Raw genomic sequence first — 17,512 nt, forward strand, 5'->3', positions numbered from 1 at the left:
CTTGTAAGTTTTGTGGCTAAAGCGCAGAGTGTATTTATTCAGCATCAGGCTTATCTGCGTCTAGCGGCAATTGTCCAGCAGTTGAGAAACCACTTTCGCTTTCAGGCGACAGAGTTGGAGCTTCGTCATTTGGTTCCTGTTACCATGTGGATCATGTTAATGAGCTCCTGATTCTACCTGCTACTTTCCCAAGTCAGTGAATTCTCAATCCTTGTGGTCTTTAATCCAAATCCACTATCCCAACTCTCAAACCGTTTGAACCATGTCACCCTCATCCGAAAAAGGGAGCTTTGTCTATCCCAGCTGTCTTCAAGGCCAAAGCCTTGCACTTTCTTGGATCACCTCTGTCTTTACCTCTAGGCTGCTTGCTTCTTTCCTGTTTTTACTCATCTTCTGATTCATTGGCTGCTTCCTCCAAGACAGCTCTCGAGTTCTTAGAGATTTGCCTTCAGCAAGCTTCACCCTGCCCTCTGTGGGGTGTCCTTGTATGCTTGCCCTTGGATTCCATGTTCCTCTGGCTCTCGCCATGCCTTTGCCTACTCCAGCCTGTGGCACACATCCCTGTGTGGTCCTGCCTGGAGGCTGTTACGTCAGACCTGCCTCCATTCCTTTGAGGGGAGTGTTCAGGTACACATTCTGCTTAATATGGTGGTTAGCTCGACAATTTTGGGACTTGATAATTCTCAGTGTAAGCACTCCTGGGATATCTAAAGTGTTTTTATTCTGAAACACATCTAGATGAAATGTTCCTTACATATAGGTAAATACAGGTTTTGTAAAGTCAAATTACATTTAAACAGTAGCATGATTGGATTTCTGTCAAAATCTCAAATCTCGTAGTATTTCTCGATATAAAAGTGCTCCCTATTTTGAAGGAGGTGGATGTTATTAAATAATTATTCATTAACCACTTAGCATGTGTGTGGATATTTGCATGTATTATATCCCTATGGAGTAGGTGGTGTTATGGGCCTCATTTTTGTTTGTGAGAACAACGAGAGTTAGAGGGTTAAGTGCCTTTCTTAAGGAACATAGCCGTATTTGAGCATGCACCCGGTGACTCAGAACCTGGAGAACCAGAATATGCTGTCTCCCACCAGGTTGCTTTGGATTTACAACTGAATTTGAGTTAAAGAGGTGAGAGTCTTAAATCTCTTTCACTGCACAACCAGTACCTGAATAGGAGCCTCCATTTCAGACTTCACTTTGGAGCTGTAGTTTTCTGAGTCATGGCAAGGGTACATTTCGGTGTACTTAAGCTGACTCTTGAAAATGAAAATGAAAATCTTTGTTTTCATCTTTATCTTATCACTTTGAGCGGCTTAAGTTTTTATTTGGCTTTCTCAGTTAAAGAAACTGATGTCCTCAGCCAAGGGAAAGCACGTAATTAATTTCATTTTGGTTGAGAAACACAGTAGTGTGGGATTTGCCTTCTGATAAATGCAAATTACGAACATCAAATTACGCACATTGGAAATGGTGTCTTCTCTGCAGCCAAGGCACCCCTCAGGCTGTTAACTCACTTAGAATAAGTAATCAATTATGTAGGTCAGAATCCTGGCGGTATATTCCATCAAGGTTCATTAAATGACTCCTTTTTAGGTTATAGACAAATCTTCTTACAGTAGAAACGTACTTGGGTGGGAAGAAATTAATTAGGTGGTGTAGATAGATAGATAGAAGGCAAGGATAATTATTATAAGGCATTTAAATTTTTTCCAGCTTTATTGAGATATTATTGACTTATATGTAAGTGTAAGGTGTACAACTTGATAATTTCGTACACGTATATATTGAGAAAAGATTACCAAGATAAGGTTAGTTAACACCTCCATCCTCTCACATAATTACCTTTTTTTGTGTGGTGATAACATTTAAGATCTACTCTCTTAATTTTCAGATATATAATACAGTTTTGTTAATTACAGTCACCATCCTGTACATTAGATCCCCGGACCTTATTCATCTTATAGCTGGAAATTTGTGCCTGACTAACGTCTCACCATTTCCCCCATCCCCCAGTCCCTGGCAACCACCATTCTACTCTCTGTTTCTTTGAGTTCAGAGTTTTTAGATTCCACATGTAAATGAGATCATACAGTATGTATCTTTCTCTGTCTGACTTATCTCTCTTAGCATAATGCCCTCAGGGTTCATCCATGTTCCTGCAAAAGGAAGGATTTTCTTCTTTTTTATGACTGAATAGTATTCCTGTGTGCGTGCATGCGTGTGTGCGTGTGTGTGTGTGTGTGTATACACCACATCTTTTTTATCTGTTCATCTGTTGATGGACATTTATGTTGTTTCCATGTCTTGGCTATTGTGAATAATGCTGCAAAGAAGATGGGGGTGCAGATATCTCTTCAAGATAGTGATTTCATTTCCTTCAGATATGTACTCAGAGTAGGATTGCTGGATTGTATGTTACTTCTATTTTTAATTTTTTGAGGAACCTCCATACTGTTTTCCATAGTTGCTGTACCAATTTACCTTCCCACCAACAGTGCACAAGGGTTTCTTTTTCTCCACTTTATTGCCAACACTTGTTATCTTTTGTTGTTTTGATAATAACCATTCTGATAGGTGTGAGGTGATATCTCATTGTGGTTTTGATTTGCATTTTCCTGATTAGTGATGTTGAGTAACTTTTCATGTATCTATTAACCATTTGTATGTCTTTTTTGGAAAGATGTCTATTCATGTCCTTTTGCTCATTTTTTCATTGGATTTTTTTTTTGCTATTGAGTTACATGAATTTCTTACTTATTTTGGATATTAACCCCTATCAGGTAAATAGTTGCCGGTATCATCTCCCATTCAGTAGGTTGCCTTTCTGTTTTGCTGATCATTTCCTTTGCTGTGCACAAGCTTTTTAGTTTGATGTGTCCCACCTGTTTATTTTTGCTTTTGTTGCTTGTGCTTTTGGTGTCATATCCAGAAAATCTTTGCCAAACTCAATTTCAAGGAGCTTTTCCCCTCTGTTTTCTTCTAGGAGTTTTACAGTTTCATGTGTTTTATTTAAGTCTTTATTCCATTTTGAGTTCATTTCTGTGAGTGGTGTGTAAGATAGGGGTCCAATTTCATTCTTCTGCATGTGGTCATCCAGTTTTCCCAACACTATTTATTGAAGAGACGATCTTTTCCCCACTGAGTCTTCTAGGATCCCTTGTCAGATATTGGTTGACCCTATATATAAGGGTTTATTTCTGGGCTCTTGGTTCTATTCCATTTGTCTGTGTATCTGTTTTTATGTCAGTGCCATACTGTCTTGATTACTATAGCTTTGTAATAAAGTTTGAAATCAGGAATTGTGATGTCTCCAGCTTTGTTTTTCTTTCTCAGTATTGATTTGGCTTGTTGGGGTCTTTTGTGGGTCCATACAGATTTTAGGATTTTTTTTTCTATTTTTGTGAAAAACGATAAGGCATTTGTTTTTACTTTGCTCCCTGTTTTTCCTCCTTGATTAAAAAGAATGGTATCATTGGCTATGGGATTTGACAGAATCCAAAAACCATCTCATCTATTCGTTTATGTTATAACTTTGGAGGCTTTTTTTCTTTTATATCATCTACATGACCCTGAAGCCCATGACAGAAACCTTCCTTTTTTTTGAGGAAGATTAGCTAATATCTGTTGCCAATCTTCCTCTTTTATTTCTTTTTTCTCCTCAAAGCCCCCAGTACATTGTTGTATATCCTAGTTGTAGGTCCTTCTAGTTCTTCTGTGTGGGATCCCGCCTCAGCATGGCTTGATGACTGGTGAGCAGGTCCGCGTCCAGAATCCGAACCTGCGAACCGTGGACAGCCGAAGAGGAATGTGCAAACTTAACCACTATGCCACGGGGCCGGCCCCTGGAGCCATTTTAGTGATATTGAAAACCGTTTACATCTGTCACGTGATAACCTCTGTTCATTGCATAAAAGACTTTGCATTTTTTTTTTTTTTAATTTTTTGTTTATTGCAGTAACATTGGTTTATAACATTGTAAAAGTTTCAGGTGTACATCATTGTACTTCTATTTCTGCATAGATTACATCATGTTCACCACCAAAATACTAATTACAACCCATCACCACACACATGTACCAAATTATCCCTTTCACCCTCCTCCCTCCCCCCTTCCCCTCTGGTAACCACCAATCCAATCTCTGTCCCTATGTGTTTGTTTATTTAAATAAAGAAGCCAAAAAGGAGATTAAGGTTAGAGCCCATTAATCCCTTCCCTTATTTGATAAATAGTTACAAGGAACTGCTATATAAGTCCTTATATTCATAAACTCATGTATCCCAGCACATTGTGGGGGGAAAACTTTGACATAAAGAGGTCCGTATTGTAGTATACACAGGGATATATTTCCGGAATTGGTGGATTGAAGGATGTCAGAATTAGGAAAGCATATTCAAAATGTAATGAAATTCTAATCGTTCAGAAAACTTAATACAGACATTTAAACTCTTTGGATGGAAAAAGAAATGTGAAGGTGGTGTGGGAGACAGAAATGAACTTCCTCTGGTCTCAGGAGGACTGGGAATTTGAGTAGGAGCAGTGGGCTCTGAGAGGAGGAGTCCCTTGCTGGGACACTTGATTTCTGACTTGGGTGCATCTGTGATCTTGCAGGACTGGGCACAGTTTCCAGCAAACATGTCTACACATCTGTGAAATCACCTAAGACAAAGAATGACTCATTGATTAATTCACTTAATCATGATGGTCCCTTGGAGTTCCTAAGACTCCTAAGATCTGTGATTCTCTAGGAGGCCTCCAGGACACAGCATATGGTCCTACTCACAGTTAAGATGTCTCGAAGTGAAAGAGGATGCAATGTGAAGTCAGCAAAGGGAAAAGGTGCACAGGGCGATGACCAGGGAGACCTGGAACAAGCTTCTAACAGTCCTCTCCCGTGGAGTCACACAGCATGTGTTTAATTCCTCTAGTGACAATTGTGACAACGTGAATGAAGTGCTGTCTACCAGGGAAACTCATCAGAGACTCAGTACCCAGAGTTCTTGTTGGGAGCTGGTCACATAGGCACCTTCTGCCTGTAACTGTCCAACTCCCAGAGCCAAGTGCCCAGGAGCCAGCCATGGGCCAACCTTGCAGGCAGCCTGTCCGAGGAGAGCAGTCTCAGGCCTGCTGTGTTAAGTCTTTTCTGCATAGAGCCAGGGGCTGTCCTACGTGGACAGTGGAGAATGAGACAGGTCAATTATTGTCCTCATGGAACTTGTAGTCTACTTGGAGAAGCTGAGGTTTAATGAGATAACACTAAATAAATAGGTTTCAACTTGGGATGAGTGATTTGGGGGGTAAGATCAGGTACCATGAGAGCATCGTGGAACAGGACAGTGAATGTAGTGTGTGGTTAGTGAAAGTGTCTCTGAGGAAGTTGCTTTTAAATTGGTTAAACGTCTCCCTTCCCCAGGCAAAGAGTGCAGAAGAGTCAAGGCAAACAGCAGCAAAGACCATGGATGGGGAGGGGGCTTGGCACAGTTGAGGAAATAAATGAAGGAAGCAAGGAGGACAGCGGGGTCCCCAAGGAGCCTTCTTCTCAGGGCTAACCTGTGCCTTCTGGCGGTCTCTGCTCCAAAGCTTTCTTCCCACCTTCTTACCAAAGCCTGAGATTTAGCAGTCAGATTTTCCGGTTTATAAGGTGAGGTCAAATGTATAATATAATTCCAAATTGGGAGGTAACACTAGTCGGTAGCCATCCCCTTCAAGTCTGATAAGCTCAGACAGGAGATAGTGTCCAAAACAAAGAGGCAGCTTGGCTTCAAGAGGTGAGCTCTTGGACCTGTATCTTTGTTTCAACCTTAATTATTGCTTCTGTGGTCAACAGACAACAAATCCAAGTACTTCTCTGTGCTCGCTTCCCTTTTTTATACTCTGAGGATTCTAATTCATTTATTCAAGGAGTATTTATTGAGAATTTACTCTGGGCCAGATGCATAAGTCTTTGAAGTTCAGTGAGCTGATGCAAGTCCTCTTTATGGCACAGGATCGTATGTAGAGAGAACATTCAAGAGAGGCCAACTGTGATTAAAAAAAGCTGTTAGCTTTTTAATCCTTTGGTAGGGAAGGAGGCTAAGCAGTTGGAGAGGTGCAAGAGAGGTAATGCCAAGTAGGGAGAAGGTGTATAAAGTTGAATTTGGGAATTCTGAAAGCAAGCTTAATTGATTTTAACCTTATTCTCCTGCTAACCTGCATTTGCTTTGGGATAAATAAAGAATAGTTGTGCATAGAAACGTACATATGCATCCTGGGAGAACATTCACATGCAACTTGTGTGAATACACACACACACAAACACACACGCCCAGACAACTTAACATTGCCATTGAGCAACATGACAGTGCAGCACTGCTTAGTATGTCACAAGATATTTTGTTTTGTTTTCACTTGACAGATTTTGTTATAAGGCACTAAAATATTTCATTTCTATTACTACACATTTAAAAAAATTACTATGTCTGATGTATTTTGGAACTGTCTTTTCAAACTAATGAGAATTTTTATTTTTAACATATATTTGTGTATACACCTATCCCCTGGATAGTTTGAAATGTGATGGCATCTCAGGCTGTGAAGGGTCTATAAAGTCCCCTGGATTTTCCTCTCCTGAACCTCACAGTTATTGGAGAATGCACTGTCCACTGAGGTACCTCATCCAGCTATAGAAGCTTTTGTTGCCTAAAATTGCTGCCTGAAGTGGAATTTGTAATCAGGTTTTCTAAACTGTTAATTCTGGTTTTGCCTCTGGGTTCACACATGGAAAAAACAAAACAGAAACAAACAAACCAACCCAAATTTCTTAACCGTTTTTACTTAATAGCATTCAGATTAAGCAGTGATAATGTCCACCAAGAACCCTGTGTTCTCTCAGGTCAGCATTTGTAGCCATTCACCCACTCCTCATACGACACTCATTTCAGCCCCCTCACAGTTCAGGCTATGCTTTGACAATTGAACTATTATAGGCTAATATTTAATAGCATGAAAGGTGGGGTTTTTTTTCATCAAAATCTATCTTACAGTTGGATTAAGACTTTAAAAAGCTGAAAATTGTTTATTTATTCTTCACACCTGGAGTAAACATACAGGAGAATATAAAATTGAGACAATTATTGTGATAAATCAGAGAAAAAGTTATTAGTCATGTATATGTTGGGATTTTAAAATATACGATTTCTTCTAATCTGAGCTTAGCTACAGTGAGATAATGGGAATTTAGGTTTTTTTTCCGCCCCTTTTCTGTGTTGGGGCTGGAGCAAGGGATTTGATAATAAGACACCAATTTGGGAGGAAAGAGTTCTTTTAAGATCAAGAAGACCTGGGTTAGGGAGGGTAACCTTAGGGCATTATGGGTTGGGAGCTCAGGAACCAGAACTTGGGTAGCAGGAGTCGAGTGGAGGAGGGTGCTGGGCTCTTGTCATATGTTGTTGACTGGTTTTTTAAAAGAATGCAGACACATATTGGGATTTTTCTCCATATATTAAGATATTAGAATTAATACTTGAAAAATTGTGCTTCTTCCTATTTCTCACAATGGATCCTTTAGCACTTTTGTTAACTTAAAAATATCCCTCTGAATGAGAAAAACAGTAGTTCTTGAGCCTCTGATTTGAAAGTGATTTTCTAAAATAGTTTTCTATGATTATTAAGATGATAAGATTTAAGAAATAATAAATGCTTCAGCATATAGATACCCGTTTTTAGAATAATAATTTGTCTTAAAGACACATTTGAAGATATATCTGAAGTGAATCTAAATGTGTATCCAGTTGGTGACATAACCAGAGAAAAGAATATTCCAAGTGACTTTAAAAATACAGTAGTTTGTACATTTCTAGTGAAATATATCCTAAAGGACGCACAAAAAAGTCCAACTTACCCGTTTATAGCACTCATATACTATTGTGTGTGTATTGTATGATAAACAAATGAGTAGTTATGTAATCTAATTCCGTCATTCTGGAATTGAAATACCACTGCCATCTCAAAGGAAACAGAGAGTTTAAGGAAAATTGTCTGCATCCAGATCTGGGGCAGAAAATGTACAAGCTGAACCTGAAACATCCTATCCTAGCAGATCAGAAGGAGACCATCAAGAGCTACTAGATTCTTGTCACAGTAACTTGGAAACCAGCTTGAAGAGGCTTCACCCACTGGCCAAAAGATGGGACAATTTGAGTACCAAAAAGGATAGTAATTACAATGGAAGAAACAGATTTATTCAAATATATTATTTTATAATAATACTAATATTTTTTAGTCCTCGCCTACAGGAGAATGCTACTGAACCAACTCATTGTAAAAACCGGTAAATAAAGGAGAACTATTATCCTATCTCATCTCTGTGAACTAACCAAATAGTAGAGGTGAACTTTCTCTTTGTATTATTTCAGCTAATACATGAAGAAGGCATTATAGAATTAGGAAACCACCATTTTCAAACCCTAATGAATTATAACTCTTGGATCATCAATGATGCTAACGTCACAGAGAGGCAGCCAGATGGCATGAACCTTTTGACAGAAGAACACAATATCACTTATAAAAATTGCCTACCCACCTCCAAATTGAAGCTCAATCTGTTCAGGTCTCTAGATCTAATCTCGGTTTTCAGGAAACACAGAGGGCAGACCAACATGCTAAATACGACCACAGGGATAAAGTCAGAAAAGTCCAGATTGTATAAAACCATTGGACAAAAGATCTGTTTTCTTCAATCATAAATTATAATGGGGAAAATAAAAGAGATGGAGGGCGAACCTATAGAATAAAAGAAACCTGTAAAAAATATAAAACAGTGGCAGCTGTAGACCTTTCCTGAGTCTGGGTTCATGCAAACAGCCTGTTAAAAAAAAAGTTGAGAATTAGAAACTTCAACATTTAGATATTTTATGGTATTAAAAATAATTATTAATTTCTCTGTACATGTGATAATAGCGTTTGTGGTTAGAACAGTTCTTACCATATTGATATGTATGCCTGTGTTGAAATGATGCATGAGATTTGATTCAAAATTATATGAGAGGAGAGTGGGTGGGGTACAGATGGAAAATGTTGGCTATGAGTTGATAATTGTTGAAGCTGGGTGTTGAGTACATCGGAGGCCGTTGTGTTTTTTTGTGCGGTTTTATAAAAGGTTTAAATTTATGTACATATATACATATGTACACACACATGCATGCACACCATCTCCATCCGAAAAAGCTGAATTTGTGGGTTGTAGATAGCAATAATCAAAAGGGGAGTATAATAATGTGTTACATTATTAGAAGCTTGTAAGATTTCTGGGGAGATGGAAGAAAGCCTCAATGTTACTAGGTTAAAAAAAAGGAGGAAAAATGAATGGTCATTGATATTGGGATTTTGTTGTTTATATTTTGCATTGCCATGGATTGAAACCCAATGGAGCTAATCTTTTTCATTATAACTCTTTTGTCCAGGAACAAAATATTGAAGTAGGAGATATTGCTGTGACTTTTATCTGCCTGTCTGTTTATCTCTTTCTTGAAGAGAGTTACTCAGCATCAAAATGAAGCTATTCCTTATCTGTCCTTCAGGTTATTGGTTATTGCAAAACTGGATGTTAATAGGAAGTAAATAGCCACAGAAGCAATTGTCTTTACTAAAATATTTATCAGTCTTTATTTTGTCCTCTGTTATATGTCTTCAGGTTCGGTGTTAAATCTAATCATTACATGTACTACTCTGTATTTAGCTTTTGTTTAGATTGTAATACCTTCATGACATTTTCAGAGGGTATTGTGAAAACTAATGAAATCCATCTGACTCTCCCTTACTTAGTCTGCCCATTCAGTCTGTCAGTATCCTGGTTCTTTCCTGCTCTCAGTTGAGACTTTAACCCAGCCCCTGCTCATTAACATTCCTGCCAGATGTTGAAAAATGGAAGAAGATGAAAGTCAGTTGAATCTTACTATCTATGTAATTAATCTTATAATCTGTTTGCACTGTAGCAAAATGTTGCATTGATGAGAGAATGTAGTTGATTAGTAGAAATGGAATATTTTTAAATATATTCGTTCAAATGTGCATGTTACCTTGGAATAGGTATCTATATTAGTATCTATCCATATGTTTCATTTTGTGGATTATTGGTGGCTAATTTTCAATCATTGAATGCTCTTGTGTGCTAATGACAACCCTGGTCTGGCCCTACTGCTCTCATTGGGTTTGTTCTCAAAGAAACACTAAGTCTTTTCACATAAACAAAATGTACAGACCATGGGAAGCTATGGCAACATTAAACCAAAGTCAGACAAAAATAAAAGAAGAATGATTTCATCATCCATACATGTGCCATTTTCCAAGAGTGTCCAATGATGGTTATTTCAATGTCTTATTCTAAGTGGGTCCTGTGTTGACCCAAAGGCCCTTTGCAAAACTGGATGTTAATAGGAAGTAACAAATGGATAAAATGTTAGAAAAAAAGAGGAGTGGATTGCTTTTGATGGCTAAGGAAGGTGAGCAAACATTAAGTGCTAAAATAAAAATGGAAGTTTTAGAAAATTTGGAGTTTTAAAGTTAAGGAAATGAAAAGTTACAAATGTGTAATCTGAGCCTCTGGACGAGGCTCAAATGCAAGAGTGCTTCATACAGGTAAAAAAATGTTTTTTTGGTTTTCATATTAAATGTACCAGGCAGAAATGCTGTGTATAGATTATCTCATTGCATGGTTATGGTGACTTTCTGAGACGGATGCTGTTCTTCTTCCCAGTCCCATCCCAGTCCCATTCCCATACAGATGAGAAGCCAGGCTTAGGAAGTTTAGGAGCTTTGTCCAGGCTCACGCCCAGGTGAAGAGGTACACTGAGAAAATTAACTTTTCCTATACTTTCAATCTCCATGACATAGTGCCTCCCCTACCATTCTCATGTTGAAGGAAGTAGTTATTTTCATGAAATGTGAATGGTAATTTGGGAAGAAAATTATTCTTAGAACTTTTGACATTTGAAATATAAACCTATGTGATAATATTTGGAATTCTAAACAGAGTTTACAACCCAAATGGTCTATTTGCCATCTCATTCTCTTCTACATACTTAAATCCAGAATTTGATGAATTTCTTTGGTCTAGAAGTTTACTTAGACATAATAACTCATTTATGACTCAGTTGATCTTTAAAAACTTACTTTTGAGTAATTTATACAAAATAAGTGTCATGGAGTGAGGAGTTATGCTTCACCTTCTTGAGTGCGGAGTATCTACATAAATTGTTTGGAATTCTTCTGCATGGGAGATTTGTCTATTCTCTTGTTTGTTTATTTATTCAGTCATTTATTTATATCAGTATGGATTGTCTTAGTCTATTCAGGCTGCTATAACAAAATACCATGGACAGAGTGGCTTGTAAGCAACAGAAATTTATTTCTCACAGTTCTGGAGGCTGGGAAGTCTAAGGGCATGGAGCCAGCTTGGTTGGGTGAGGGCCTTCTTCAGGGTCACTGACATTTTGTATCCTCACATGGTGGGAAGAGGCTAGGGATCTCTGGAGCCACTTTTATAAGGGCACTAATCCCATTCATGAGGATTCCAGCCTCATGCTTTAAGTACCTCTCAAAGGTTCCACCTACTAATACCATTACCTTTAGGGATTAGGATTTTAACATATGAATTTGGAGGGGGGGGCTCAAACACTCAGACCATAGCATATTTATTTTATTCTATGGGTTATAATCCAGTACCACATTATTCTGTTACTCAAAATTTGTTTGTTAGTGGTTCCATTTTTGAACCACTGGGAGCTCTTTCAATCAGTTTCTGCGTCCTTTGACATACCCCATCATTTTGTGTGTGTGTATGTGTGTGTGTGCATGCATGCGTGTACTTCACACTTCCTTACTTTCTGCCAGTACAAGATGCTCCAAGCTCATCTTATGTATTTTCTGTACCTGTCCTAAAATCAGCCATTTCTCCAATGAGCTGTGGTTCCTTTATTGGAGAATGATATTAGAAACCAAGATGTGGGTGCTCCATGTACTTGTGTTGGTGCTAGGATATTATTGCTTCTAGGCCATCTCAGCTAACATAGCAAGGAAATAGGTGAGTAAATACCATCATGAGTATATACATAGTACACCTGCCAGTATTTCTGTGTACCATCGTGTCTATATTGAGCTAAATATGAGTTCATACTGATGTCTCAAACTCTAATCCATTACCACATAAATCATTCTAGACTCCTCTTGCTTATCTGTGATGTCCCACTTTACCATTGAGAAACCTCATTCCCACTGTCCACGTATTTGGTGGTTCAGTTCCAGTATACATGAATAGTGGTATCAGAATTGTTGAGGTCTACCCAGATGGGATAACTTTATCAACTAGAGAACAGTGCTTTTATGCCGTTTCTTTGGCCTTTAGTCTTACAGACTCTTTTCCAAAGTTACGTAAGTCAACACCTTATCCTCTACCTCCTTCAGTGAGGTTGTTTCATATAATTGTAATACATTTAGATTCTTTTGTATCATTCTACCTTCCATCCTGGGATAGCCCAACCTTCTAAATTATTTTTTAAAAATTCACATACACTAAAGTTTATTTTTTGTGCTGTAAAGTTCTATGGGTTTTGACAAGTGCATAGTGTCTTGTATTCACCATTATAGTATCATACAGAATAGTTTCAGTATGGTACCCTGTGCTTCACCCATTCAGTCTTCCTCCTTTCCCCTTGAACACCTGGCAACCACTGATCTTTTTTTATCTCTCTATACACTTTTGCCTTTTCCAAAGTGTTATATAATTAGAATTATACAAGATGCAGCCTTTCGGACTAGCAGTGTGCGTTTAAGACTTAGCAGTATGCGTTTAAGACTAACCCATGTTTTTTCATAGCTTGTTAGCTCATTTCTCTTTATTGCTAAATAGTATTTAATTGTACAGCTATGCCACAACTTGTGTATACTTGCCCGTTGTAGGGCATCTTTGGTACTTCTAGTTTTGGATGATTATGAATAAAGCTGTGATGAAGTTCACATGCAGGTTTTTGTGTGGACATAAGTCTTCAGATCAGTTGGGTAAATACTTAATAATGTGACTACTGGATTATATGGTAAGATTATATTTAGCTTTATGAGAAACTGCCAAACAGACTTCCAAAGTCACAACCATTTTGCAATCTTAACAGCAATGAATTTGATTGTGTTGCTCTGCATCCTTGCCAAAATTGATAGTCAGTTTTTTGGATTTTAGCCATTCTAGTAGGTATGTAGTAGAATCTCATTTTTGTTTTAGCTTCAATTCACTGATGGCAAATGAGCATCTTTTCATATGCTTATTTGCCATATCTGTATCCTCTTCTGTGAAGCGTTTGTTCAGATCTTTGACTCATTTTTAATTGGGTTGTTTGTTTTCTTCTTGTTGAGTTTTAAGTGCTCTTTGTATATTTCAGATACAAGTCTCTTATCTGATACATAATTTGGCAAGTAGGACTTGTGTAATAACACATTAAGATGAAATGAGATGACAGGAGATGAGTCAATTATAACTGTGTATTTTCAGCCTGAGTTGCTGCGAAAATGGAGAGTAATAGTAAGAGAAAAAGGAAAGTTGAGAGTTAAAATCACTTAGTGGATTTTAATTAATACATTAAATAATAAGAATAAGTGGGAAGGGGATGGCATTTAGTTTTGAGTCAAGATGGAGCTTGAGGTGATAGAAGAATATCCAAGGACTGGAGATCAAAAATATATTAAGATTTCTGATTCAGATTTCTCCATCATTGACTTAGATTATTGAGGAGAAAGCAGAAGTAAAGAGCAAATAGGAAGCTAGGATACGAACTGTATAGGGTTGAATCGCAGGAGTGATAGAAGGAAGTTTTAAGAAGGAATCAGATGTCAAATGTGTACACTGTGATGTAATCAAAGAGAGTATGAAATTTGCATTCTCTGTCTTTTTGAAGGTCAAGTCAGCTATCAGCTTACTTCAACATCCTGTGCCTTGTGTATCTGAGGACTGTAACTTGCTCTGTCAGGAGAGCTCTCTCACTTTAATGAGTCTCTTATCTTTAGCACCTTGTGGAATTTTTCAAATTGTATTTTACCTCCCTGGGGCTCTTTGGCAGGGTGAACTTAGACAGGGGTCTTGTTTTTCTTTTATCTAATATGACTATATAATTATATATCCATGTCTATATATATAGTTTAAGTGGACTGTTTAAGTACTGAATTCATTGAAAGAAATCATTTGCCTTCTCAGTTCTACCATTCTGTTGTAGAATGAGAACAGTTGTGACTCTAGTCCCCAGTAGAATTAATTAACACATGTGAATTCTGTGCCTTCTCTGGTGGTGAAAACATGCAGCCAATTCCCTGGAGTCATAAAGATATGCCTCCTTTTCTTCCCTTCTGCGTCTCCAAGTACAATTTTCCATTACCTTTTTCGCCTAACCGTCCCTAAGGATAGTAATTTATTGAATATTTCAGAAAGGAGACAGTAGTAAAAATAATTACCACGACTAAGTAATAATTATTGAACTCCTGCTTGTGGTTTGGAGTTGTGTAATGAAATGGCATACCAACATGAAGCATCGATTTGAAAACATAATTTTATGTTTAACATGAAAACATGTAAAAATACTATGTTTGAAAATCCTATGTGTAGTCGACAGTTATTGTTAGAGCACGAAAATTATTTCAATGAAACTGACTACATACATAGAATACCAATGACCAAATGTCAAAATTATTCTGAACTGAGCATTAGTTAAATCATTGGATTTAATGACCCTGAGAAAAAGGAGAATTTGTGTTATAAACAGTAAAAGATAGGAACTTAGTCATAAACATTTTTAGCTCCTAAAAATGTATATTCTCCTGTTTGTTACTATGGTTAGAGTTTCACTTACCTCGACTATTAAATCTATGATAACTATTTACAAAAAAAATAAGTACTTTGTAAGGCTTAACTGCACAATACTGGAACACAGCATCCATTCAAATATAACACTAAAATTTACTGTTGGAAAACAGCTGTGTAACATGATGTAATGTCTGTAGCTTAAAATCGTTCAAGTTCTAACTTTACTTTTTTTGTTGTTTTACTATTTTTTATAGTGGTAAAATATATGTGACATAAAATTTGCCATTTTAATCATTTCAAATGTAGAATTCAGTGGCATTCATTATACTCACAATTCGTGCACTGTCTACTTCCAAAACTTAGCCTTCACCCCAAACAGAAACTCTGTACCCTTTCTTCTCCTCCTCAGCCCCTGGGAATCTCTATCTACTTTGTCTCTATGAACGTGCCTATTCTAGATACTTCATATAAGTAGAATCGTATAATACTCGTCCTTTGTGTGCAGCGTATTTTACTTAGCACACTGTTTTCAAGCTTCCTTCACGTTGTAACATGTATCAGAGTTGCATTATTTTTTTTATGGATGAATACTATTACATTGTATGTATATACATCTGTATGTTCTTTGTATATTTATGTCTTAAATCAATCTAAGTGTAATGTGTCATTTTTATCTATCTTTGGTGTATATGAAGATGTCATATAGGTTAATTTTATTCTTTTCAATTCTTTTACAGATTTGACGGATGAAAAAGTGAAGGCCTATCTTTCTCTTCACCCCCAGGTATTAGATGAATTTGTATCTGAAAGTGTTAGTGCAGAGACTGTAGAAAAATGGCTGAAGAGGAAAAACAACAAACCAGAAGGTAAGATCTCATTCAGACTGAGTGTGGATTATTTCTACTCTATGGTGACAGAAAGGTATTTAATACGTGCTAGAAAGTAAAATACAAAGTCGACCAGTATTAGCATTTTAATACTGTAGGAGTTTTATTCTGTTTAAAAAGATAAGTTAGAATGAGGGGAAATGAATAGAAAAGAAAAATCCTTGACTAAAAAACACTTGGCAAAGAATTCTTGAAAATTTATTTAGATATGACCATTTGAAAAATGCAGAGGTTAATATTAGACTTAATTTTATTTGATTAATATTAATGATTATAAAATATTCTTTATATACATTTCAAAAGTATATTTTGCAAAAAGAAATCTTCAAATAATTTTTATATGTGCACAGTAGGAAAAAATCTCTTGACTTTGCCTTAGACATTTCATTCACACTCATAAACTTAAGACACAATTTTATTTATGAAAAAAAGACATGGGGGCTTAAAAGTCTTGATGTGGGCTTGAAGTCCAAGAAATTTCCCCCACATTTGAATATATATTAATATCTTGGATTTGAATATTGTAGTATAATTTTAATTTTGGTTTTAAATGAATTTATATTTGGCCAAATATGAATTTTAATTTCTATGAATGTAGTTTTTATGGTGGACATTAATTTTATATATGACTTTATTTGAAGAACTTTTATATTAAAAACACAAAAATATATAGGAAGAGGGAGAGAGAAATATAAATAAATCAGAGACAGGCATATTCTTTTAAAAACAATCATAGCATTTAATATAAAGAACGAAGCTTGACATGGCATATCTCAGCTATTACAAACCTCAAATATTTGAAAACAGTTTGAGAAGTTTGACACTTTCAAATGTGTGACTTAGTTGTTTTTAAGGTACATTGTGGAAAGATGCATATTTGAACTTGCTATATAATGATGGATAATAATATAGTGCAAGAATGTATGGTATCTGTGAGATAACTAAATTGAGTCTAGGTCTTAGAAAATGAAAAATTTTGCATACTATTTCAGTATTGCAGTGATAGTTAACTCTTAAATTTTTATAAAAATTTGCATCATTCCGTATCTCCCAAATCTGTTTTCTATGTTAATTGATCAAATACTACTTTAAACTGTTTGATACATACACTCAAGACTTAAATGATTATTAAGAAAAGCAGTATGTAACGGAAACAGCACTCAGTTATACGGGAAGAAAAACTTGTCCTGATAAGGAGATGATTTTGACCGTGACCTTGCTGAGGACTAGAGACGGTCCATGAAGAGAGGCAGGGTGAGATGTGGACTTGGGGCTTACCATCTAGTGGTGAGACAGGCAGAGAAGCCACCACGTCTCAGAGTGCATCAGTAGTAAACCAGGAGGCGAGCAGTTTGCAGTGGAAGTGTGTAAAGGGGAAGCTTTAATTCTGCCGCTGCAGTCTGGTAAGACCCTTTTTACCTCCTCCTCCGAGGGAGTTTATCACAAGAATGTATCTTGTGACATCCACTTTGGGTTCAGCGAGATTGTGTGTCACCGTGGCCCTTGCAGACTGTATAAAAAGGAGCTTTAGCACTAACCTTGTGAGAATGGCGTGAAGAAAGCATTGCCCGGTTTTCTTTGCAGTAGAGAAAGCCAGTTAAATATCTTTATTTGATTTATATGGTTATGGATTAAGGTCGTGGTCAGTGGAAGCATTTCATTTCTTCCCTTGCTCCCACATTATTTTTTAAAATTTCCTGTTCTCCTCAACCAGGCCGCCTTCTCCTTCCAAATCCCTTCACTGAAACGTCTTGAGGAAGAAAATTGTTGTGGAGAGGATTTTCAGGGAGTGTTTCCATG

The 17,512-nt window shown here is 36.9% G+C and overlaps 1 protein-coding gene across 3 annotated transcripts in view; it reads left to right on the forward strand.

Moving 5' to 3' along the window:
• The window catches only part of PDE10A (phosphodiesterase 10A), a 248,225-nt gene that overhangs the window by 103,817 nt on the left and 126,896 nt on the right, over nt 1-17,512 (forward strand). For all 3 annotated transcript variants that reach the window (XM_087425039.1, XM_087425040.1, XM_087425041.1), the window contains exon 2: nt 15,563-15,691. In XM_087425039.1, the coding sequence (XP_087281165.1) occupies nt 15,563-15,691 (129 nt within the window). The remainder of the gene's footprint in view (nt 1-15,562; nt 15,692-17,512) is intronic.

Source organism: Ceratotherium simum, chromosome 38 (genome assembly GCF_057802395.1).
Source record: "Ceratotherium simum simum isolate JZ-2026a chromosome 38, ASM5780239v1, whole genome shotgun sequence".
NCBI classification, from domain to species: domain Eukaryota; kingdom Metazoa; phylum Chordata; class Mammalia; order Perissodactyla; family Rhinocerotidae; genus Ceratotherium; species Ceratotherium simum.